At 43.5% G+C, this 24,632-nt stretch overlaps 3 protein-coding genes across 5 annotated transcripts; 2 read left to right on the top strand and 1 right to left on the bottom strand.

The window, feature by feature from the left end:
* Positions 1 to 20: 20 nt before the first annotated feature.
* Positions 21 to 18,340, top strand: LOC128262111 (protein piccolo). The gene is given in 13 exon segments (XM_052996177.1): positions 21 to 129; positions 1,004 to 1,378; positions 5,335 to 5,681; positions 6,309 to 7,051; positions 7,776 to 8,273; positions 8,723 to 8,789; positions 9,108 to 9,291; positions 10,217 to 10,512; positions 10,852 to 10,896; positions 11,045 to 11,176; positions 11,732 to 13,471; positions 13,474 to 17,057; positions 18,053 to 18,340. Coding segments are annotated over 11 exon segments (7,149 nt in total). The 5' UTR covers positions 21 to 129; positions 1,004 to 1,160; the 3' UTR covers positions 16,353 to 17,057; positions 18,053 to 18,340.
* On the bottom strand, positions 1,297 to 21,330 carry LOC128262114 (DNA fragmentation factor subunit beta). 3 transcript variants are annotated; one of them, XR_008268314.1, is made up of 5 exons: positions 20,975 to 21,330; positions 20,508 to 20,631; positions 19,461 to 20,452; positions 1,662 to 1,815; positions 1,297 to 1,395 (listed from the first exon to the last, which is right to left on the bottom strand). XR_008268314.1 is itself a non-coding variant. In XM_052996184.1 (4 exons), exons 1-3 carry the CDS (start codon positions 21,215 to 21,217, stop codon positions 19,464 to 19,466), a joined length of 1,356 nt encoding a protein of 451 aa, XP_052852144.1. In that variant the 5' UTR covers positions 21,218 to 21,330; the 3' UTR covers positions 1,375 to 1,815; positions 19,461 to 19,463. The 3 variants fall into 3 exon arrangements, 2 of the variants coding, with proteins under 2 accessions (XP_052852144.1, XP_052852143.1); XM_052996184.1 differs by having other exon boundaries at positions 1,375 to 1,815; XM_052996183.1 differs by lacking the exons at positions 1,297 to 1,395; positions 1,662 to 1,815 and having other exon boundaries at positions 18,744 to 20,452.
* Positions 21,331 to 21,637: 307 nt separating this feature from the next.
* On the top strand, positions 21,638 to 24,519 carry LOC128262113 (UV radiation resistance-associated gene protein). The gene is made up of 5 exons (XM_052996182.1): positions 21,638 to 22,174; positions 22,232 to 23,099; positions 23,165 to 23,487; positions 23,559 to 23,969; positions 24,145 to 24,519. Exons 1-5 carry the CDS (start codon positions 21,801 to 21,803, stop codon positions 24,257 to 24,259), a joined length of 2,091 nt encoding a protein of 696 aa, XP_052852142.1. The 5' UTR covers positions 21,638 to 21,800; the 3' UTR covers positions 24,260 to 24,519.
* Positions 24,520 to 24,632: the final 113 nt, after the last annotated feature.

The raw sequence follows: 24,632 nt of genomic DNA, 5'->3' as shown, positions 1-24,632 counted from the left end.
CGTCCAACCTCCAGCGAACCCGACTTCAATGCGCCTCGAGAGTCCGCTGCGTTCAGTCGCCCCAGTGCGCTCCTCAGATACAAACGAACCTACGAGATACTTTTCTCGCGCCGCGTGTGTTTTCAACTAGTGAGTGACCAAGGTGTGATTAAAGCTCCGAGAAAAGTCCCAATTTTTTAGATATCTCTCGCCCCCCGCGGAGGCCAAGCAAATGTTTGTCTAATTTAGAGCAACTCTTTAGCTCATACCTAAAAATAATTATAATTAACGTGCGTGAGCGTATCTCTCTGCAGATGGAAAACAGCTGGTCCTCACACACTGATTCTGTATTCGATTCCGCCGAAAATTCGTTGTGAGTCATCGGCAACATGAGCATTTGCCGGCTGCCCTGTGTCAAAAAAGGTTAAATTGACTGCCCGCAATCGATCGATCGATCGTTGAGTCATTCCACAGCCTAGCTTCCAAGCCAGCACCTTTGTTTTCCAACATTTGTAAACCAATTGTACAACCCATTGTGGCTGGTTCTATTGACACTCTTTGTTTTGGCTTCGCTTATTCAGTGCACATTCTCTGATAAGGGCACTGTAACCTGGCAAATGTGTTGTTAATATTTTTCTTTCAATTGTTTAACTCTTGAATCGATTAAAAACAGATCTAGACAACAAAGATTGCAGACAAAGTCATAAATTTATTAATTAAAGTAACCAATGTAGACATACTTAGAGGCTATCAGTAATTTCCTACGTAGTTTAGTTATCTGAATGGGTAACTTAATGCTTTTGTTACTATCAAATACAATTTTTTGTCAATATTAAATTAAAAATAAGTTGAACCAAATATTGTTAGGATAGATAATTTTTCATTATTAGATATTTTCAACAAAAAAAATTGTGCCACCCTTTAAAGGCAGATATTTAAAAGCTGTTCAAATTAAACAAATATCTTGACCTCAAAAAGAAAAGCTATTTCCATTTACAAAATCATTTGCTTGGCCCATCCGCAGATAGAGCAGAATACTAAAGAGACTTGACTCACATCCGTGCTATGCCAGTGTAATTTCGAAAACAACCTTAAGATAAAAAGTGCACTGAAATATAAGAAAAAGAAAAATATAAAATAAGAAATATATAAATAAATAAATATAAGAAAAACCACAAGCAATGGCCACCTCCACGCTGCAATCTCCGTCGCCGTCGGCCAAGAATCCGCAGCTGAAGCGCGTCGTCTACTCCAAGTATCGGGAGCTGCTCGGGTCGTACAATGATAAGGCCAATGCCATCATCGACACGCTGCCCGCTTATATGGTTCGTCAGGATCGCGGATTTCAGCTGTCAGAGCTGGCCGCGAATGGGGATGCCAAGATGGCCCTGGAATCGTCGTAAGTCTCAGCCAAACCTAACAAAACACAAAACACAAAACACTTAACGCGCAATAGCCAGAGCAAAAGTAAAGAGCTGGAATGCCAGGGCAAAAGCCATTTCAAAGTAAATATTTATCGCTAGATTAGCTCAACTGCGGAATGTGGGCGGCTGGATGGAGCACCCTGTACCCCGTCTTCGGATCTGCGGATCTTCGCATCCCATCCAGCTATTTATAGCCGAGACGGGCGGACAATGACTATCATTATGTCATGTTGCATGTGGCAGCTTTCAAGTTCTTACTTCTGCTGCACTGCTGATGGTGCTGAAGTTGCTGAAGTTGCTGGCTTGGCTGCCCTTGATCTTGAAATATGCGCGGCCAGCTGCAACTGCAGATGCTTCTAGGCAACAAGTTTGCTTTTGCTAAAGGGTAATCGGGGTTGTGATGGAACTGGGCCTGGAATAGATATTAAAACATTTAAATTTGATTTTAATTGGAATTTGGTTTTTCAAGGGTTTTCAATTTATAATATAACTGTCATAATATTGCATTATTTTAAGTTGTTTGTTATCTTATTTAAAAAAATTGTTAATTAATAACTAGTTCATTTAATCGATCAAAATTTAATGTGAACGGTAACTGCCAAATATTACCCTTTATAAAATGTATTAAAACTGCAACTGCAAATGCAAGATTTCAGAAAAATAATTTATATATGCATTTTTATAACTTTCATAAAATTATATATATTTAAAATGTTATTAAAATGTTTTGAAAAATATAATTTCATTTTTATATTCCATATAATAATAATATAATATTTATTAATAACTATATATAATTATTAATAACAGCCGTAATTTTTATTGAAACAATTATTTTTCTTTTATAGTTTTAATTTGAGGTTTAATCAACTGAATTAATTTATACGACAAAGGAATCATATATCATTAATAGCCAAACCCACACAAATAAATGGGTATACAAAAAGTCGAAATTTACAATTCACAGATACAAACATTCTCCCGTATCTTGCGGATCCACCAGTTTCCAAGTTAGTGTCAGTTGCCTCAGCAGATACATTTCTGCACGCTCATTTGCATGCGAAAAGGCTAAATCAAAAACAAAAGCAAATAGGAAAAGTGAAAATGCGAATTGCACAGATATTTTTCTATCATTTCATTTTTAAATTGAGCTTTTTTGTTACCGTTGCATGTTTTCAACTCACGCACGAGCTGTTTTGCATTTTACTATAAGTAAAATTCCGCAGATTCAATAAATATATCTAGAAAAGTTTATTAGTTTAAGGCGCAAAGTGCAATCGCTATTACAGGTGATTCACTAGCAATACATATGCAAAATGTGCCAGTTAATTAGTCATGTTGCATTATGATTAAAAGCGAACTATGTTGGTCCACTCTTCCTGGTTCCACGCAGTTTGGGGTCTGACATTTTAATTGCCAAATCTGTCAGAGGAGCAAACAGTTGGCGGTCTTGTCTTGTGGTCAATTACTGGCCAGCCGAATCCCCAAGTACCCCGAGTACTGACGCCATGTCCCAGCCATTGACGTCATCAGGCGACATCTGTGCTTTTAGCGCGTGTATTTTTTAGTTTTTAATGTTTTTCGACCTGCGAATATTTTTTGGCAAAGAATTTTTTAGTTCAGCCATGCGTGGCGATTATTCGAATTGAGAACAGTGAATGGGATTGAACTAGCAATATTGCAGGAAATGTTTAATGCACAAAAGTGACATTTTTCCAGGCTTGTCACGGTGTGTTTTAATAACTTTCATAACCGAGCCGAATAAGGCGGGCAAAACAGTTAACAAAACGGTTGTGTAAATTGAATTTCCTACCCGACCATAAAACACTTCGATGGAGTCAATAAACGCGGGGTACATTGTACACCCGATCTGAACTGAACTGAACGACCTCACAATTTTGGGCTTGGCTCGGCAATTATGGAAGCTGTGTTCAAGCCTTTAATTCGCACATAATCAATGGCAAGTTCAAGGCAAAACCTGTCCGGGCAATATCTAACCATAGTTTTTCCTGCCATTTAAAAGGAGCTGGACGGCATTTCTTCGATCCCACCGAATATGGGGGGCAATCAATGATTTGCTCTGAGTTGATTTGTTTTGCTTTTGCTTTGCGATTTAAATGCGATTCTGTCATCTAACCGCAGACTCGGCGACAGAGTTACGTCATTTGCATTTGACTTTGATGCACGCGCTCCAATTTGCATGTAAGCCAGTTGTGGGGGAGTTTCGCAACCGTTTTTCCCACATCATTTGGCCTTCGCATTTGCGGTTTGTGTCTCTGGCCCAATATTGAATGGATTTGGCGAGACTGCAGACCGCAGATTGCAGATTGCAGCCTTTTGGCCGTGTCAACTTTATGGAACGACTGATCACTGCAGACATCACCTGTTCCTGTTCGCCTGACCCACTTGGATGCGAATCATCCACACACGCACACGCACACTCATCACAACAGGCCTGACAACTTTTTTCCAGAACCCGATCCCGAACTCCATCACTTTCTTTCGACATAACAGGCTTTCAGGCTTTCAGGCTTTCGGGCTGAGCCAACTTAAACGAGAACCCCATCTTCGATTTTCGCTTTTAATTAGCGAATTGTTAACGTTTAGCGCATTTAAAATAAGCAAATTATGCGGAGAAAAGTCGACACTAACTGGCAAGTGGGATGTACTTGTATGTTCATAAATACGTACTCAACGGTACTGAGAAAGTGCGAATAGGAAAGTTTTCCCAGCTAAAAACTACATGAAATAAATTCAAGGCATAAAAACGTGACAGGCATTATACTTTATATTTATTACCATTTTTTATTTTTCAGAGATGTACCAGTAATCTTAAGAGATGTTGTAGTTGTTTAACAACGGCGCTTAATTTTTTTAACTTTTCTATTTAATTTTATTTGCAATTTATTTAAAAAGTATTAAAACATCTTCAAGTCCAAGCAATTAACTTTAAAACAATTTGTAAAAGTCAAACATTAAAAAATAACATTAAAAATGATTTGTCCACCAGTTAATTTCATAAATTTACATTTTGCACATCAAAATGATTACTTAATTTCTCTATTGAGTTTATTTTAATCAAACTAATTCAGCCAATTTTTTCAATAGACCTTCATTTTTTGCCATGATACCATAACTTCTCACTTTCAACCTTTCAAATTTGGCACTTCATCGGTCGCCTCACCTTTTATGGCCGGTCGTCCGTAACAACTTCAACTCACTTTCCCCCTTGATCGTTTAAAAATCAAAACATTGGCTCATTGAACTATCGATGAGCGACTCATTAGTCAAGCAGCAGCAAAGAAAGGAAAATACAAACGCAAATGAGTGCTTTTGCAGGCGACCAAGAGCGAAACAATAAATTAGAAAAAGATTTAACCAAAAATATGATAAATAGCCGAAACAAAGTGGAGATGGAAGCCAGATTAGCATGACCCGGGGGCATTGCGAAAATGAAACTGTACACTAAAAAAAAACCTCTATACATTTTAGAGATCGCTGGCTGCAATGATTAATTATCATAATTCAACAACCACATACCATGATTAATCTAAGCTAGCTTCATTTACTATTTAATCATGTATCTTACTAAAAAAACTTGTGAAGCTTGATATATATATATATATATAATATATATTTCGTATATGATGTGGGAAAAAAAGAAAAAATCTGTAAACTATAAAAATAAATATATTTAAATTTTAAGCACAAACTCTTTAAAATGAAGTTTGTCGTTACAATGACTTTTTTATACATAGAGAAAACAAGCAAAAGTTTTAGGTGAAAAAAAAAACAGGATCGAAATGTTTTAAAAAGTAAAACACTTTATAGCTATTTATTTGAACTACAATATTTTGTTTTACTTTTTAAAAAGTATAGAGCTCTATTTTTTTATCTCTCTGATGCTATTTTTATACGTTCATCTTTTTAGGTATGGACAGCGCGGAGGAGGCGGATCCGGAAACGGCGGCTACGAGGCGCCAGCCTGCGTGCAGAACGCGATGATGACAAAAGACAAGAAGCCCTTCACCTACACGCCCGGCGGCATCGATCTCTCCCAGATCCGGTCCGAGCGGATGGCCAAGCGGCTGGCGCGCAACGCCCAGTCGGAGGGGGCCACCGGAGCGGCCCAGCAGAACAGACCCGCTCAGCCGCTGTCGCCAGGCGGTGGCGGTGCCGGTGCCGCTGCACCGACGGCCACCAGTACGATGGGTGCCGCTGCCATGGGCATGCCGTTCCAGGTGCTGCCACCACCACCGCCGCCACCGATGCAGTCGGGTAAGAATGGCACCCCCGGTGCTGCTAGTGCCACTAGTGCTGCACCCCCACCACCACCCCCACAACAACCACCCAGCTCGTTAGCGCCACCCGCCGCCGGCCGACTCAGTGCACCCGGTTCGCCGGCTACGGCCCGCAAGTCGCCGACGCCACAGCGTTTTGAGCCACCGCCATTGGGATTCCGGCCGGAGATCAAGATACCGCCGAATCCCATGGCCGCACTCCGCAAGGTGGCGCCGCCCGTCGAGAAGAACACGTTCTGGAAGGACGAGTACCGCAAGGACCGCTCCAAGAGTCCGCTGCCCGCGGCGGAATCTGGAGGCCAGAATGGAGCAGATGCCGTTGATGGTGAGCAGAGCCCCCAAGGATTTGGCTCGCTTTACTTTTGGGTGTTTTTTTTGGTTCCGCTACTGATCCCGATTCGATACAATACCGACTCTCATCACACATCGCCAGCTCTTACTAAGCGGTTGAGGTTGCTTCTTCTAAAAACCCCATTCGACTAACCCGACATCCAAAGGCCCTACAAATGGGCCGGCAAACCTCCCACTAACTGCACTAAAATATATTTTTGGATATATAAAACGAAATTTAGTTAATTGATAAGATATTTTCTTTAAAATGTAGGACCAAAACCATCGGTGGAAAGCAGTTATAGCCCCTATGCAGCCACTCAGCAGGTGACGGTGCCACAGCAACAGCCAACGCCGCCGGCAACACCGCCGCAACAGCAGCAACAGCAGCAACAGTCGGAGCAGCAATCTGCAACACAGTTCCGCAGTGTGGCCATGCCCACATCGCCGGCTGTAAGTGTCTACACTCGTCAGACGGACAGTCCTAGATCGCCCTTCGAGCAACAGCAGCAGCAGCAGCAGCAGCAGCAGCAGCAACAACAGCGATCCACTGAAAGCCCCTTCCGATTTGCACAGCAGCAACAGCAACAGTCACCACAGCTACGTCCACCAACTGCGATATCGCCACTGGCTCAGGTGCAGCAGCAGCAGCAGCAACAGCAATTGCAGCAGCAGCAACTGCAGCAACAGCTACAGCAACAACAATTGCAGCAACAACAACTACAGCAGCAACAGCTACAGCAGCAACAACTGCAGCAGCTACAGCTTCAACAGCAACAGGCAGCTCAATCTGTGCCCTGGCGTACGCAACGCGCTCAGCCTGCAGCACAACAGCAACAGGAATTGCATCCGCAGCCCATCTACAACAATGTTCAGCAGCAGCAGCAGCAACAAAGATCTCGCGATGTCTTCAGTCCGGCAAGAACTGAAGCACCAGCAGCAAACACGTTCAATTCACAGCAGCAACAGCAGAACTTTGGCACTCAACAAAACCAATTTGCAGGAGCAACAAAGCCGGTGAGTGACTTAGAAAATAAGAGTTTAAGTAAAGTCAAATATTATTTATGTATTGAGTCCCAAAACAGAGACCATCCATTTTATTTTATTATTTTTATTTAATTTAATTACTCACTTAATGCAAATACCATATAAGTAAGTCCTGTTGAATTTCGCAAAATTTACCAAAAATCTTTAACAAGTTACTCAAGATCAGCAATATTATTACGCATATTTGCATATGTGCATCATGCAAATTGGCCCACTAATTTTTGTGTTATTTCCATATCGAATTGACCTTTAGCTTTATTACTCATTCGCCTCATTGAGCAAGCCCCTGAATGGCCAATGAGTAATACTCAAATAAACTGGTCACTGCTAATTGTTAAAACACCTATTTACCACGAGTAATATCCAAATTAATGGAATGCCTCAAATCAAGTCAACTGTCTGACAAGCAATTTTCGCGCGGAAGTACATAAAGATATTTTTAAACCAAAAACTTTGAGCGAGAGTGTTCGATTCACACATTAAACCGAACATTGAATGCATTCACCAAGTGCAGCGTCTAAAATTAGGCACTTGCAAAGGCCAAACACGAATTTTGAACTTGAGGCGATTGGCAAGCGAGAAAATTCATGGGAAAATATTGTAAAAATTTGAATAAACAAGTTGGGAAAACAATGATGATTAGCAAAATCTAAACTAAATATTTAAATTTTGTTCCATATATTTTTGTGTACAGACCAATGTGGGCTCGCTCTACATAGCTCCTTTGGCCCAGCCCACAGAGCCACAGGCTCAGCGAATTCTTCTGCAGCAGCAGCAGGCATCTGCCCGGGATTCCCCGATGCGCCAATTGCCACAGCAGCAGCAGCAGCAGCAGCAGCCGCAGGCCAACCAGCCGATGCGATGGCTCAGCTCCCAGCCGGCCAGCAAGGAGCAGGCTCCCTGGGCTCGTCCCGAGGAGAACGGCAACGTCCTGCCCTCCACTCTGCGACAGACCACTCCGGCCCCGCAGCCCCAAGTCGTACCTCAATCGCAGCCACAGCAGCAACAGCAGCAGACATCCTTCTATCAGCCACAGTTGGTCCAAGGAAATGGCTTTGGACAAACTCCGATTTCGGCTGCTTCTATTAGTCAGCAGAATTTCGGATCCAATCCCCAGCCTGGAGGACTGCGTTTGCAGATCAATTTGAACACCAATGGCAGCAGCAATAATGGAAATCAAAGTGCTCCAAGGGTAAGTTCTGGTTTTTGAAACTTATCTTAAGATTAGGAAATTTGCTTAGGAAAATTATAATTATAAAAAAGTATTTTAAACACAATCAGGTTTTGGTTTACTTTTTTATAATTTTTTAAGAAGTATAGGTTTTATTTGAGTATGATAATGCAAACTTTTATTTTATTTGAGCACATATTTAGCAGCTTACAAATTTAAAAGTCAAATTATTATTTAACTTCGTCTATATTTAGATATCTGTTCAAAAGTCTTGGAAGTTGCATTAAGTATTTCAAATATAGTCAGCTTTGTAGCTCTACTTCTTATTATTTTTAAATAATGTGTCCTATTTAAGTTACAAAATTTATATATAAAGCAGAGATGGTAAAACTTAAATTTAAACTTTGTTTCCCTTTTTGTAAATTTTATTTTGTTATTATAATTTTTATTTTATTATTTTAATTTTTTAGGAGCGTATCATACCCATAACCTTAGAGCAGACGCCGACCTATGCCGCAGCCCAGCCCAACTTTGGTGGTAAGTCTTTAAGAGAGAGCCTCTTGCTTTTATGTGTTCTGTACGATATGTGTGGCGCTTTCCTTAAAACTCCTAAATGTTTGTGACTAAAACCCCACGTAGTTTGTTCCCACCCAAAACCCAAATATCCCCGTGCACTCTCCGCTCCAAAGGAATGACTCTCCACCTGTGTATGATTTTCCCAATCTCCCTGCTCTCGTCCAAAATGTGAAACTCTCCAATTTTCTACATCACCATGTGTCTATGTATACTCTTTCTTTCCCACGAAAGCGCCTGCAGGTCACATAATACGCTCAGCTAATCAATTTGTCGATCAAGGTTACCAAAATTACCCAGCTCAAGGTCAGCGAGTCCTGTCGCCCACCCATCAGCCACCCACCAGTGCCAACAACATGAACAACACCAATGGTAATGGAAATGGTAATGCCACCAGGATAATCCCCATTGCAATCGAAGGAGGACGCGGCGGTCCAGTTTCCCAGTCGCCGGTGCTGCTGCAAAAGTAAGTAGACTTTTGTTTGCAGTGGATTAGTACCCCAAATGTTGGCTATCTTTGTGCTTTACCAAACACCAAATAATTGGCCCGCACTAATGCGTATTAATTTTGTACTTTTCTACCAACTAAACCGACTATTTAGTGCCAATTACAATTTGTATGTGCACCAGTGTCCGCTCGAGGCGGAGATTCTCTACCGAAAGAATCGTCTCAGGTAGTTCTAGATCACTGTGCCCACGAAAGCACCTCGAATAACATCAAACGTTCATGCCATGCATTATTAAATGTTGTCATAAAACCAAAAAGAACAGCAATTAAACGGTAGATAAATCTTTTAAAATTATATTTAAACCAACTGAAAAAGTATTTTCAAACAAATTTTTAAACCTAAGGGATTTAATAAAGGCAAAGTGATATATATAGATAGATATATCTATTTAAATTCTAAATACGTATGTGATTTTGTAATTTTGTTATTAAAATTCTTATTTTAAAATTTGGACAAAAAGATTTAGACATATTTAGCAGAGACAACTTTTTCTTTGTAATATAGTTATAGTTGTAATATAGTATAGTTAATAGATGTGTTAAATGTACAAAAAAATATTTTTTCTATGTCTTAAGCTTAAAAAGGAAGAGATGGTTACAAAAGTTGTTTAAAATATATAATAAGTAAATATTGTATTTAACCCCTCATTCACTGCATTCGCATACTGGCTTAAAGTACAATTTCGTACATTTTTGCAAAATTTTATAAGACTTGGCTTCGTTTAGTCATCACAAATCCAATCCAAATCGAGCCTAACCATTAATCCAAATGTTTCGTTATTGCACAAAACAAAATTGTTGTAATTTGGTTATAATTTCAATACATCTTCGACGGCATGCTAACCAACAACCTAACCTAACACACGCCTATATCTACTTGCAGCGATCCACGCTCACCGCCCATCCAATCGAAATCGTTTAGAATATTGCAAAAGATAACCGACACCGTGGACGATGGCAGCGGGCATGGTAATGGTGACTTGCGGCAGGAGTCGCGGCAGGACCTGCAGCAGACGCCCCAGGAGGCGGAGTTGCAGAGGCCGCAGTTCGCCCGCCAGATGAGTGCCCAGCAGGCCAGGAACAGTCCGACCATCGAGCAGATGCGACGCCTCCAAATCGCCCAGGATCAGCAGAATAATCATCAGCAGTCGGGTACGCCACTAGCTTGGTCCCCGCAAGGTGAGATCTGATAGGTTGTCCTCATTGCCCCTGGTCCATCCTCAGATCCCTCATTTCCATATTACCGTATCTATCGGTGGGTAAGAGTCTGGTCGTGGTGAAAGTGCCTTATCCTTGGGTAAACTTGGGAATCTATACTAATAAAGCCGCTTTAAGCCACAAGAACACCTTTTGGTTGACAGAAACTAACGAGCTTCCTGTGTCAGTCCTGAATAGATTTACAAGTATTGGTGCCACTTAATTCTGCAGCACTACTAAGTAGAAAACTAATAATTAAAATTGTTAAAATGCCAATTTATCAATTTAATTTAATCTAACAAACTTAATGTTTTTTTTCAGGTAATGGCGTCTCAGCACAGAATCGATTCACACAACAACGATATGGTAAGAAATGAATGTGTTTGTCTTTCAATCTACTTTAGAGAGAAGTAAAAGAAAAAAATACTTTTGGATTTGTTTGAAAATAAATACAGTTTTTTATATTAAAAACTATAAATTACCACTTTTAATATAATAAATTATTTTTCTATAGATACACCCCAGCAACAGCAATATGTGCCGCCAAGTGAACAGCAGGCTCCGGAACCCAAAAAATACACCGGCAGCGCTATACCCAGTCGATCATTCAAAATTCTACAGGCAATGACAACACCTGAAAATGCCGGTAAGTAAAGCTGTGTCAGGAACTCAGTGTCCCGAAAGAGCACTTGGAAGGAGAAATCGTTCTCGGATATTTAGTTACCAGTTTTGAATCCAATACATACATCAGACAGAAATCATGGCTGTATATATACACTCAGAACCCATTGCGCATCACTAACCCTAACGATCTCACGCTCATCCAAAACACAAGCACATGGAGCATTGCATCAAGGATCGTAATTTTAATGAAAAACCCTTTTTGAGAGATTTCACCTTTTTTTGGCTGTATGGTGTCCAGACAATAGTTTGACTTAATCCCAATGGCATTTGATATTAACCTTGAGCATCCTTCAGAGCCACCATTTTGCATTCCACATGCGCCACTTACTTGTACATAGCTTGCTTAACCATTTAACCAATCAATCAGTCAAACAATCAATCAGATCGGATTTGTTTGGAGCAATTTGACAAAAAGGATCACATACAAATAACAACATTATGTTCGCACTCTCACCGTGTCTATTTCTCTTTTTCTTCTTTTATATTTGATAACCGTGTACCACAAAACCGACCTCAGACCATAAAATTCACACCGAGCTGGACTCGGATTTGGAAAATGTTGAATTGAACGAAACCCCAAATAATAATAATAATAATAATAATAACAACAACGGAAATACTGAAAACAATAATAATAATCATAATAAGATTAACAGTAAAACCAATAAACGTCATAGCTACACATCAGCCACACCCACACCTACACCTACACCCCCGCCACCACCATCCTGCACAGATCCCACCACCCACTCATCAAACTCATCCCTCAATTCGGATAGCTCTTCCACCCCGCAGACCCCTCGCTCGCAGTCGGTGCCCCCGCATTATCCCTATGCCTATGGCTACCCATATCCCTGGTACATGCCTCCTCCTCCTCCGTCTATGAATAGTGACGCGGCGCCTTGGCCATATCCCTATTCATATCCCCCGCCACCACCGCCGCCACAACAATCGTTGGTGGACGGCAAACCGGCGGAGGGATTTGCCCCTTACCCATATTACTACCCCTATTATCCACCACCCATGCCACCCTATGGACAACAGCCGGGTGAATCCCCTGGCTATCCCCAGTACCATGCCATGCCACCCTATGGCCATCCTTATCCCTATCCAGTGGCACCCAGTTATAGCCAGAGTTCCACGGAGGAGAGCAGAGCCAGCAGTGTTCTGCCGGACATTATCATCACGCCCAGTACCGACGATATTCCCTCGCAGGTGATCATGCAACACCACATCCGAGTGGAGCCCCGAGAGCCGCCGAAACGGGCGCACTCCGTGGAGATCGAGGAGCTGGTCAGCAAGCCAAAGGCCCGGAATATCTGCACCACCAAGCACCAGGTCATCGATGTGCTGAGCCAACGTTTGGCGAGCATCAACAAAATTGCCAGTGGAAACACCCAGGCCAATCTCTCCAAGCAATTGCACAAAAACTATGCAGGCGAGAAGTCCAAGGAGCTGGGCGAGAGATCCCCCAGCGAGAATGCCTCCAATTCCGATAGCGAATCGGAGGAGGAGAGCAGTGACGAGGACGAAGAGGATACCCCCAAGCTTGGAGCTCGTCCAGCTGCCTTGCAGTCCATCAAATCGGTGACCAATGTCCAAGTCTACAAGGGTAAGACCTTAGAGCAGCATCTGGATTCCGAGAGCAGTGAGGACGAAGATGATGTGACCACGGCGGATGAGATGTACGATGAAGAGGAACAGATCGAGGAAGAGCAAGAGGAGGGCCTGGTCGAGGAAATGGAGGATGACTACATTGTAGAGGAGGATTTGAGTGTCATCTACGAGGAGGAGAGCGAACTGGAACGCAGCAGTGAATACGCCAAGACAGTCATTCGAAGGGATGACTCCAGATCCACCATAGTCGATGATATTGAAAAACAAATCGAGGAAAATGATGATGATGACGATGAGGAGTCCAATTCGGTAACAGTTCGACTGCCACTTCGCTTCTCCTTCAGCCGCAGCTCCAATGATGAAAACATCGCCACTGTTGAAGTGGGCAATACCACTCAAATCGAAGAAAAGCAACCCAGCATTGTCAGCACGTTCAGTGTGGCCAAAGTGGAAAGTGAGGACGAAGACGATGACTGTGAGGTCAGTGTGACCATCAGTTTGTCGAACTCTTCGCGTTCAAACTCAGTCGAAAAGTCAACGCAGCCGTACAAGCCCTCCAATGCCTATCCCGTGGAGGAGATCAGTACACCCCTCAAAGCCAGTGAAGAAGATGTCTCTGCTTCATTCTCACTAGGCATGCGTAAAAATTCATAAGCGAAACAATAGCCAACGATGTTACCAATATTATTTCGCAAAATAAACCAAAGGAAAACATCGCAGAAGTTAAAGAAGTTGCAAGTTCCCCAAAAGAAGAATTCGATTTCTTTGCCACTTTAATGGCCACCAAAATGCAGGCTCAGAAAATGATGGAGCAGTCGAAAAACTTCTGGAAAACTCCTGAATCTAAGCCAGAGGAGGCGGCAGCTGAAACACCAAATCTTCGACCCAAGGAGAATATATCTGCGACCAAGCCACCAAGACCCATGTCTGGTGATATGTCCAAGACTCAGGCTTCCCTGGAGGCAGCCAAAAATAGCTTCTGGTCTACCTTTGCTACAACCTCTAAAGAAAAAGAACCTGAAGCCGAGGAGAAGGAAAAAACTGAGGAAGTCGACTTTTGGGCCAGCTTAGAAAAGAAAGAAACCATCGATGAGGAGGATAAGCAGTGGACCAAGAAAAAGAAAACCGTAACCTATACTCCCCTGAAAAAAGAGTCAGTCGTTAAAGTGGAGCACTGGACAACAACGCTCAGTGCTCAGGTGGAATCACTGCCTGTTCCTCAAAAAGCTGAGGTGCATTTTGTTGTTGAGGAGAAGCCTAAGGAAATTGTGCAACCACAAGATCAGGATCAGGTCGAAGAGGAAAACTTCTGGGCCTCGGTAAACCAAACCAAGGTGGAAAACACAGTAAGCTCAAGCTGGGAACCCACAACTTACAATTCAGAGACGCAGAATGAACCGGAAATTGATATCTGGGCTGCTCAGGAAGTGACAGAGGAACCAACCCAAGAAGAACAAGAATTCTGGGCAGAGGCCGAAATTGAATCAACTACCAGCTACCAAGATGAAGAGAAACCCAACGAGTACACATACGATCCAACTAAATACCCCGAGGAACCACGAGAAGTGGATACCGATGAAGAGATCGATTTCTGGGCCGAAATCGAAGCCAAGCGCAAGCCAGGCGAAGACGATGATGAGGATGTCACGTTCCATAAGTCAGCCACCTTTTGGGCCCGCAAAGAACGCCAGAATTCGGTGGAGGAGACACCTTACAAGCCCGTCGAGATCAAGGCTTTTAGGGCCAAATTACCCGACGAAGCAGCTGTGGAGATTGATGTATGGGCTACTTTGGAGGCAGCCAGGGGTCACGAGCCCGAAATCGTGGATCCCGTGGTGGAGGAGGAAAAAGTTCTCGCCGAGCAATTCGAGGAACTCGAACACGACAGTTCTGAGGAGGAGGAAGAGGAGGAGCAAATTGAAGAGATTGTGGAGAAACCCCATGCAGAGATCCTTGAGAGCAATCTAAGTCACATGGACACCATGTCCCTGGCTTCGATGCACGAGCCAGCCACCGTCTACACCTGGGCTCCTCCACCGCAGGACACCAAAGACACCGAGGAGGAAACCGATTTCTGGGCGGACATGGAACAAGAACGATCCACGAAGGAGCAGTTCGAGGAGGCCGAGCAAAAACGTCAGAATTACCGCCAGGCCATGGCCTTCTTCAACACCTCAATCGATGGTCAGCAGACGCCGCCACAACAGAACTCCAGTCCGAATCGCAGCAGTGTTATCCTGGAAGTCGAGGAACCACAAGAAGTGGACTTGGGACCACCTGGTGAGTACCAGTTAGTGGGCGAGGATGGCCTCATCGTGGAGGAGCATAGGCAAGCAATAACCGAAACCGAAGAAGAGGAGCGAGGAGCTGCAACTCCCACAAACATGGAGCCACAACTACCAGAGGTCTATGTGGAACCCGAGCCGGAAGTTAAGCGCCTGTCGAATGGATTACCCGATCTGGAGGTGGAGAAGTTCAGTGACGCGCCCAAGATTTCAGTGCGTGATCGGATCAGTGCTTTTGAGGTTATACCCACGCCGGGAACTGATGGCTCCAAGGGCTTGACCAAGCAATCCCTGTCCGTTGACAGTGCTTATGGCAAGGGAACCCTCTCGCGCAACAGCAGCACCCAGCGATCCGAGTCAGAGATTGAGGAGGATGACTCCGGGGTGACAGACATGAATCGACAGCTTTCCGAAACCGACACCGAGTCGGAAAGTTTCCCGGAGCTGCGAAAGATGACCAGCTACCAGCGGGCGGCCACACATTCCAGGCTCTTCAAGCTGCTGCAGGACGAGAACGATGTTCCCGAGGCGGGAGCCCAACCGGCCGATGAGTTCCAGTTGAAACCCAGCCGCAGGAAGATCGTGCACAATGTGTCCATCACAAGGAGGCAGAATCCTGGAGCCCTCAATGATGCGGAGACCATGACACAGCGCAGGGAACGCCTTTCGCTGCCGCTGCGTAAGAACACCAGCATCGATGCGGACAACCCATCGACGCCAAATAGTCCGGCCTCACCCATTATGGGACCTTCGGCCAAGAACCAGCGCGTGGTGAGCGACAAGCTGGTCAACGAACTGGTCCAGAGTCTGCTCCTCAAGAGCGACAGCACGCACCTGAGGAATCTGCCCATGGAACGCCTGCAGGCGGCCGCCAAGAGAGCGCTGGTGGAGGAGATGGACTCGGCGCAGGAGAACAGCTCGCTGGACAGCACGCCGGCGCCCACGCCCAAGCAGGACAAGGAGTACTCCGACTACTACAACAGCTGGTGCGAGGCCAGCGGGGATGAGGCGGTGGCCTCCAAGAGCTTCCGTTCGCTGCAGGATCCGCGTCGTAGTCCCTGGACAGTGCGTTGTCCGCGGGTGCTCAGCTCGAAGACAATCAACCGGGACTTGGCTCGGGTCACAGAGTCACCGGAAATCGCCAACGGACGGGGCAGCAAGAGTCCGGAGTGCTTCCGCCAGAACTCACACTCACAGTCCCGGGAACGATCCGTGAGCAGTTGGCGCAGGGTCTAGGATAGGGCAAAGGATTGCCTATTGTACATAACAGGGCGGGTCTATAGTCTTTAGCTGGGATGTGAGACCGGTTCAAATGGGAGATCGAATCTCGCCAAGAGAAGCCCATAAATTCGAACGACATAAAAAGCGAACTTAAATCGATTTGGTAAACCCTACTTCTGGTTAAAGTATAGCCAGTATTAAGGCGGTAAAGCTTGAAGCTAGTCCATTTCCGAACCGGATTTCACTCCCGAACTTTTGGTAACACTAAGCACCTTCTGCATTTGGCCATGATAATCACTGCCCCTGGGAATGAGGTGATATAATAGAGCCAGTTATTGCATTTCTCATCACTATCATCCCTTATCATCCAACATTGTACATTATGAATATCGAATACACTCAATACATTATTAAAACTAAATCTAATTAAACATGTAAATAAACCAATTGAAACCAATGAAAGGAAATCGTTCATTCGTTCGTTCGTTTGTTACCTCAGTAAAGCGCAAAACCAAAACAAAAAAAACCAACCAAAATCATTTTCTAAAACTACATGAGTATTTCAAAATTTGTAAACAGTAACTCATGAAATCGAACCAAATAATAACAAGCATATAAAACTGAAAACAAAAAATCTATCAAACGCACCAATAAACAACAAAATAAAAACCAATTTCATCTCAACTCAATGATTTTGTAAAACTCGTTCAAAATCCTAAGGTACCTAAAAATTGCAATTTTATTAAAAAACCAAACAAAAAAAAAATTACCCAAAAACAAATTTTAACTAATTGAATGTTTTCATTATATTCCAAAAATTGTCCTCTATCTATGTATTTACTTTTATTTTCGCTGCTATTTGACTTTAATTCTGTGTGCCGTATTTCTTTTTAATTTGTCCATAAAAATATTTGCGATAGAATTTAAAATAAATCTAACACAGGTTTGTATGCAAGCAAATGATCACAAAATTAAAGTAAAAAGTAGCAATTTAAATGTTTAACATTTCCCAACACATATTGTTAAATCGCAAATATTTTTATTGAATTATTGTAGTTCCTTTCCCAAATGCTTTCCCCTATAAACTTGAGCTTGGAGAGCAAACTCCACCTTGCAAAGAACAACGAATGAAGATTACTTTTTTGTTGTTGTGACTATAAATAAATACAATAAAAATAATTGAGTGGAAAAACATAAAATGGAAAATTGTACAATATAACTTGTCGAAAAGTCGTTCGTTACATTAACCATTCATGAGTTTACAAATGCATAATTAAATGTTTCTTTCTCTTATACTCAATTAACTTGTTTTATACACACAATAAGAAATATATATATTTTTAACAAAAATTAATCGTTAACTTTAATAATGACAATGAATGGCTTTTACCCCAAAACTTAAATTGAATTGAACTGACTTGAATTGAATGAACAAAGCAAACAAAAGTTGAACAAAAAAGGTGAAGTTTTCTCTCAAAATTGATTTGGCTGCCTGGCATTTGCACTTTTTTAGTTGCCGCTTCAGTTTTTTATTTATTATATATTTATTTATTTACTTTTGACGTTTTCTTTATATGTAAGTCTGAACCTGGATCAGTGTTCATGGTCAAGTCAAGACTTGAAAGTTTCCACAACTTATTGTTAGCTTTATCTGTTTGTTTCTGCTTGCCAAAGTCAATCCAAAGTAACACTCTTCTCGATTTGATCTTTTTCAGGACCTGGACAATCGGATCTATAATTATTTCTCAACGCCATAGAAATCAATTATAGCAACTCAACAGCAGCAAACAGAAAACGATACTGAAAATCAATCAGATTGCTTGTTATAGTTATCTAGTTTAAGTACCAGACACTCTAAGGATCGCCACAATCAAATAACTTGGGAACGGGAACAAGTTTTTAGTAAAATTTCTTTACACTAAACAACACCATTGTAGCTGAAGAGGAACGTTTTTTTTTGTTTAACGCGATTTGGTAGCAGCACTAAAACCAAACAAAAGAATTCTAACACAATTACGAAGCAAATAGCGAAAGCGAATATTTACTAATCCTAAACGTTAAGATGAAGAATGCAGGTGCAATGAGGTAACAACGAAACGAAACAAAATCTAAGAAACCGACTATGCTTGATATGTATCCGGATAACACGAAAGCGCACATCAAACACGACTAATAACATATTATACAATATTTTTGTTACTTGCGAACATTATAATTTCATTCTTAAAGATTCTTTTATGTTTTTCATCAATATTTATTCATTTACACAATTCGTATGCATACGAATGTTCTTTAAATTTAAATATTTTTGATTATTATTATTTGATATATATTTAAAATATATTTTGTGTTGTATAATTTTTTATGCAATAAACATTTTTAGTAAATAAAGAGAAGTAAAATCAATCAATGGACTGAACCAAACATTTTTTCGGGCGTTTGGAAGGTTTTGTATATATTTTGAGGCTTTGGCATATTGGAAAGAAATTATTCCTTAGACGCTTATAGAAAAATCGTAGAGGTAAAGAGAAGCCAAGTGTAGCAAAACATGTTTTATCCAGTTTAGTTTAGGTTTAAATTCAGTGTAAATTCGACATAATATGTTATATTACCTTTGTTTAAACCGAGGTACATGGAATAAGTATTTAAACCTCTCATATTACTTATTTCTAATCAAAACTGGGTGTAGTATATATGTTTATACCAATAGTTCATTGTTCGGACTTGCTGATCGATGTAACGCCAACAAAACATTTGGAATTCTCAGCTACAAGCGTTACATACAACAAACATTTAAATCTAGGTTATATCGTTATATTGCATAGCCACATAATTCTAATATTCTGACAAGCATTTTTAACATTAAATGCATACCTATAAGTATGTTAATAGTTTACGTATTTTATATGTAAATACTTTCAACAGTACGATTCTGTAGTTAACTTTGAGATAATTTTCATTTGTACAACAAATCTCATTTGAGATCAGAAATATAAAGGCTCCAAAACTAATAGAGATAGTATTTGGAAAACAAGGACAACTAAAGTCAAATGTATGTTTGTATAGTTATTGTTTACAATATTGCTTGGCTAGGTAACTGTTTGCTAAATGTGTATAACATACCATTTAAATAGTTGGACTGTCAGCCTGTACTTCCATAAGTTCTTGCACAATCCGATACTCATGGCAGTCTGGACATAGCAAACGACCATTGGAACGATTTGAGCGCTGAACCTTCTCGTGGCAAACTATGTGAACAAGTTTGAGGTTCTTCAACGAGAATATTTCCAGGAAATACTCTAGCACAGAGATGTCGACGACTTGCTTCTTGTGAAGAGAGCACTTGCGCTGCGGATTGCTAACAAGGTCCTCCACATTGACCACCAGAGCGGGCAGAATCGTGCGGCATAGTTCAATTTGGTGGTCCAGGTTCCAGACCTGGAACAAAATCAGATTCTCCCGCGAGGCGTACGGATTGATAGTGTGCTGCATGGAGCAGCAGTTGCCATTCTCGGAGAAGGAGCCCTGGCAATAGAAGTCACCCAGGTCCGAGCACAAGGACACTGACCACTCGTCGAGTATGCAGTTCTCCTTGGTGTACTCCTTGATCACCTGCCTTAGTCTCTTGCTGGGCAGACTGCCGGCGTCCGTTTCCTCCTCGCCCAGCTTCTGCTGCAGGAACTCGTGCTTTTGTTGGCACTTCCTGTCAAACATCATGGAAAAATAGTCGCAGCCAATGAGCAGGTATCGAAACTGTTCCAGCACCGAATTAATCACCTGCCGTGCCTTGGCATTTTGACGGTACAGGGGATTGCGGGTCAGCTCCTCCTTGGCCTTATAGTAGTAGCCGCGCACCCGTGTCTGAGCCCGCATGGCCATGGCCTCCTCCTTCGAGTGAAAGCGTTCCTCTCCGCCCTCGAACCACTCCACGTGCTCGGCCTTTAGGCTGAGGTGGGCCTTGGTGTTGTCGAGGACACGTCGCTGCTTCTGGTGCTCATACTCCGTGATCATGCGGCGGAACTTTTCCGGATGCTGTTCGATAAATTCGTAGAATATATCGGCCACCTTCAGCAGGGGCGATTGCTGTCTCATTTTCTCAAACTCAAAGTCGGCATCTAAGAATTACAGTGATAAGTAAGGGACTGATTTGGTAATCTCATTCGAACTCACCTGTTGTGATAACAGCATCCGGTCCAGCCGCAATGAAAAGAGTTTGGGCGGGCAGGCTGTCCAAGTACTCGTCATCGGACACTTCAAAGCCATCGGACGCCAAATACAAATGCAATTCGAGCAGCTAAAAGGAACAAATTGAATTAGATGAACTGCCCTTGACATGGCCCAATTATAACGAGGCCAGGGTGACGGAGTCTCGCCCGAATTCCTGGTTCAGTGGCCTTCAGCAAGTGTTTTTTTTGGCTGGACAAGGAAGGGTGGATGCAACAGGTTGTTAGCTCCTAGCACAGGACATGCGCAATGGTCGTACGTAGTGGCATTGAAAGAGAGCCAAACAAACGCGGAAGCCACTGCCAGGGACGTGGCCTTGAAACTGTCAGGGACAGGGACTTGCTGCCACATTATGAGTGGGTGGGTATCACTCTGCGCGCTTTTACGCAGGAGTTTTTCCCTGTTTTTCTTACCGGAAACTTGCTGTTCGCCTTGGTTATTAGCATTTCCAGGGAATTGGCTCCAATGCCGTATTTTCTGGTCCGCTCGTTATCAGTAACCTTGTAGCCGCGCATTGGAGCACTTGATGTTTGCCTGGATTCGGATGAGTTCACATCCTTGACAGCCACTCCTGGTTTCTGGCTGCTGCTGTTGTTGTTCTTGGGACTGCTGCGTGTCGTCGGAGCCATGATTGCATCTCTAATGTAGTTGAGCATCGTGCTGGCTCATAGTAAAGTCAACTTTGGAGTGAAGTCCTTGCAGCAAGTTTCCTTTTGAGCGGACAAAGCAAAATAAATGAAGTACCCAGTGTTGGGTAAGGGAAGATTATTTTTGTGTGCTGGGCAGCGTCTTATATGGGTTCAAGCTGCGTGGAAATTCTAGCTTTAAATAGCCAAAGTTTTAATGTTTATCTTTCAGTTTAAAAGAACTTCAGACGTTTGCAATCAACTCGTTACAACCCTATAGCTCCAATAGGCCCTAACGTATAATTTCAGCCTGTCCAAAACCGGCTGACTAAACTAAGCAAACAAAAGTTTCATTGATAAAATAGGATAAAATAGTTAAATTCAGCTAGAAAATAGCACGCACTTCAATCAACTCTAGACTTGCCACCTCTGTTGACGGTTTTTAGCATTTTCCAACACCACTTTCTGCATTAGAAAACAGCTGTTCGGGCGAATAGTTTTTTTTTGTGAGAAGTTCTTAAGGAAAAACTTCAACAAACGTAGTGTTAGTGTACCATGAACTGAGCTGCGGGCTCCGCGTAATCCGTACGCCCCCCAGGCACCGCGAACCGAGATGAATCTGCGGCCGCGCTGCCGCAAGTGGCTGCCACTGGCCACCCAGCAGCTTCGACTGCGGAACCTGGCGCGAATTCAGGGATTCAACATTGTGTCCGAGCCGCAGGAACGGTCGTTGGAGCAGGTGGAACCGGAGGATGTGCTCCTCTACTACACTCTGCACACGGACAAGGCCAGCGAGGCATTCTACACCAGCGAAAAGCTGCCACTGCGGCACCAGCAGCAAAAGTGGGCGGAGATCTGTGCGGATGACGAGGCCTGGCGGAAAACCAATGCGCAGTGTGTGTGCGTCAAGGTCTGGAAGCATTTTTCGGCGGAGAGGAGAGATGGCCAACCGGCTGAGACTGACCACAGGACTAAGGAGATGTGCGGGTATCTACAAAGCCTGGCTTACAACCTTAACCTCCCTAACACTTCGCCTGTTTCCAGGAGGTCCCAACTAACGCCCAGCAGGCTGCCACGCCCACCTGAGCTGCTCTTCAGCTGGGGCGTCTACTTCTCCGGCCTCATACCCCTGTCACCCCTCACCCTGGCCCAGTGTGGCTCAAATTGTCTGGTTTTCCAGTTAAATGGCGAGCAGTTTGCCTCGCCGTCGATGATAAGCGAACAAGGTTTGCAGTCGCAGCTGCATTTGCACTATCAAAACTATGCGGCTGATGAGGAGCGGGAGGAGCCGCAGGATGAGGGCATCAACTCCCCGGCCGTCAGTCGCAGTTCCAGTCCCGTGCTGCGGATGAGCACCATGCGTTATGCCCAGCTAAAGTGCCAACAGCAGGAGATCCGGCGCAGCAACAACCTGGAGAAACTGCTCATGCTGCAACGTCTGCAGCGTTTGCAGCAGCAGAAACAACGTCAGATGACAGAAATCGGCCGGGAAATCGCCCGTCTTAGTGTCCACTGTGTGACCAGAAACGAACTGCGCCTGAAGCCCCGCACCACATCTCTTTCAGGGGACCACTCCGCCCACCATCACCATTCCATGGGTCGCGCCCTGAGCGTGCTGCTTGCCGAGCAGCAGCAGATCGCGCCCCTCACGCTTTACAATGCCCAGCAGCTGACCAGAAGGATCGAAGCGCTAAGCAGCCAGAAACGACTGCTACAAGCGGAACGGGAGACGTTTCGCCAGCGCAACGAGCGGGCGCGTCAACGTCTGGAAGAGATGCGGGAACAACGTGAGGCACTGCAGCACCAGCTTCACTTTCAGCTTCATAGCCTGGAGTCCGAACGCCTGGAACTGCGCACCTTGGCACCCCAACATATTGCACAGCGAGATCAAAGACGACAGATAGTTCGGCAGGTGAGGAAAATAACTTAAAAGCTTAACGAGTATAAATAACAACTGCCAATAACTACCTTATAAAGGTGGAGCGTCGAATGTCCACACTGGTTCTGGAGCTACAGGAGATCTACAACATCAAGAACGTGGGCGGACAGCAGTTCAGCATCTGCGGCATTGCCTTCCCCCACATGGAACAATATACAAGCGAGTCCCGCCAGGCGGCCAACGCACAGCTGCTGGAAAACGTCTCGCCGCTGGCGGTGAGTGCGGCCCTAGGCTACGTGGCCCATTTGGTGCAGATGCTAGCCATCATCATGGATCGGCCGCTGAGGAACCGAATTGTATACGAGCCATCGAGGGCAAGGATTGTGGACGATATCAAGGAGTTGACCTACACCACCAGGGAGTAAGTGCAGCCAGCTAGTATTTCATTAACCGCATAAATGAATTCTCTAAACCATATGAATCTCATTACAGATTTCCCCTGTACACGCGCTCCATTTTGCCGTCGCAGCAGACCAAGTATGCCATTTATCTGCTGCGTCAGAATGTTTCCCAGCTGTGCTTCGACATCACCGGTCACTGCGATCTGCGCAATACCTTTGGCAATCTACTGGAGCTGTTTAGTACTCTTCGCTACATCGAACGAACGCAGAGGGATGAGAGCGACGAACGGGAAGGGGATAAAGTGGATGCTAGTGGTGGAGGAGCACGCCTGGCCAACGGCCTGACTGCACCGCACCTCTCGCAGTCGCACTCGTCGGTGGACATAAACCACGTGCCACTGCCGACCAGCGCCAATGCGGTCAAGGATGCGTTGCTCCAGCAGCTGCTGCCTCCGGGCGTGAGTCAAGCCCTGGCCATCGAGGGCTATGCGTCAACCCAACGGTAATATAGTTGTTAATTTCATATATATATAGTTATTGAAATGACTTGATTTATGAATCATTAGCTCAATCTCTTCTTATGTATAAATCGTATCAGGCGACGAAAAATGTTATATTCTTAAATTGCAAAATTCCTAAAAAAAAAAACTTTAAATTAACTATTTAATCTCTTGCAGCATTTGTCGTTCGGTGGGCTCCTATTCGGACGGTGAGGACGAATTTCGGCCCCGGATGGAGCACAATTATTCTAATTCGGACTCCAACATAACGCTGCAGACGGAGCGTAGCTGAGCTAGTGCAGCTTATCCAAATATCTAATATCCAAGAAATCAGCAGCCTGCTCTGGCGGCTGTTATTGTGGATTGGTCCCGTATTAGTTGGAAATAATTTGTAAACTTTTAAATTATAAAAGTCAACGGTAAGGTAAAAAAAACGCGTCCACTGCGGGCATATTATTTTTAGTAGTTTAAGATCTCTATGTAAATTCCCGTTTATTGTTTGTTTGCTACTGTAAGCTACGAATAAACAATTAATATTTTATATACGTAAAATGCGCAGTTACTTTTCTTTCTAAGAGGTATTGATTAACTACTTTAAAAGTATTAGTTTTTTACACAACATTTGTACGCTTAAATGTGCCGCCAATTAGTGTTGAGAAGTTTGG

The sequence above is a fragment of the Drosophila gunungcola genome, unplaced genomic scaffold, assembly GCF_025200985.1.
Source record: "Drosophila gunungcola strain Sukarami unplaced genomic scaffold, Dgunungcola_SK_2 000001F, whole genome shotgun sequence".
Taxonomy (NCBI): domain Eukaryota; kingdom Metazoa; phylum Arthropoda; class Insecta; order Diptera; family Drosophilidae; genus Drosophila; species Drosophila gunungcola.
The sequence above is the reverse complement of the archived record's forward strand: the minus strand, read 5'-3'. Positions and strand labels throughout refer to the sequence as shown.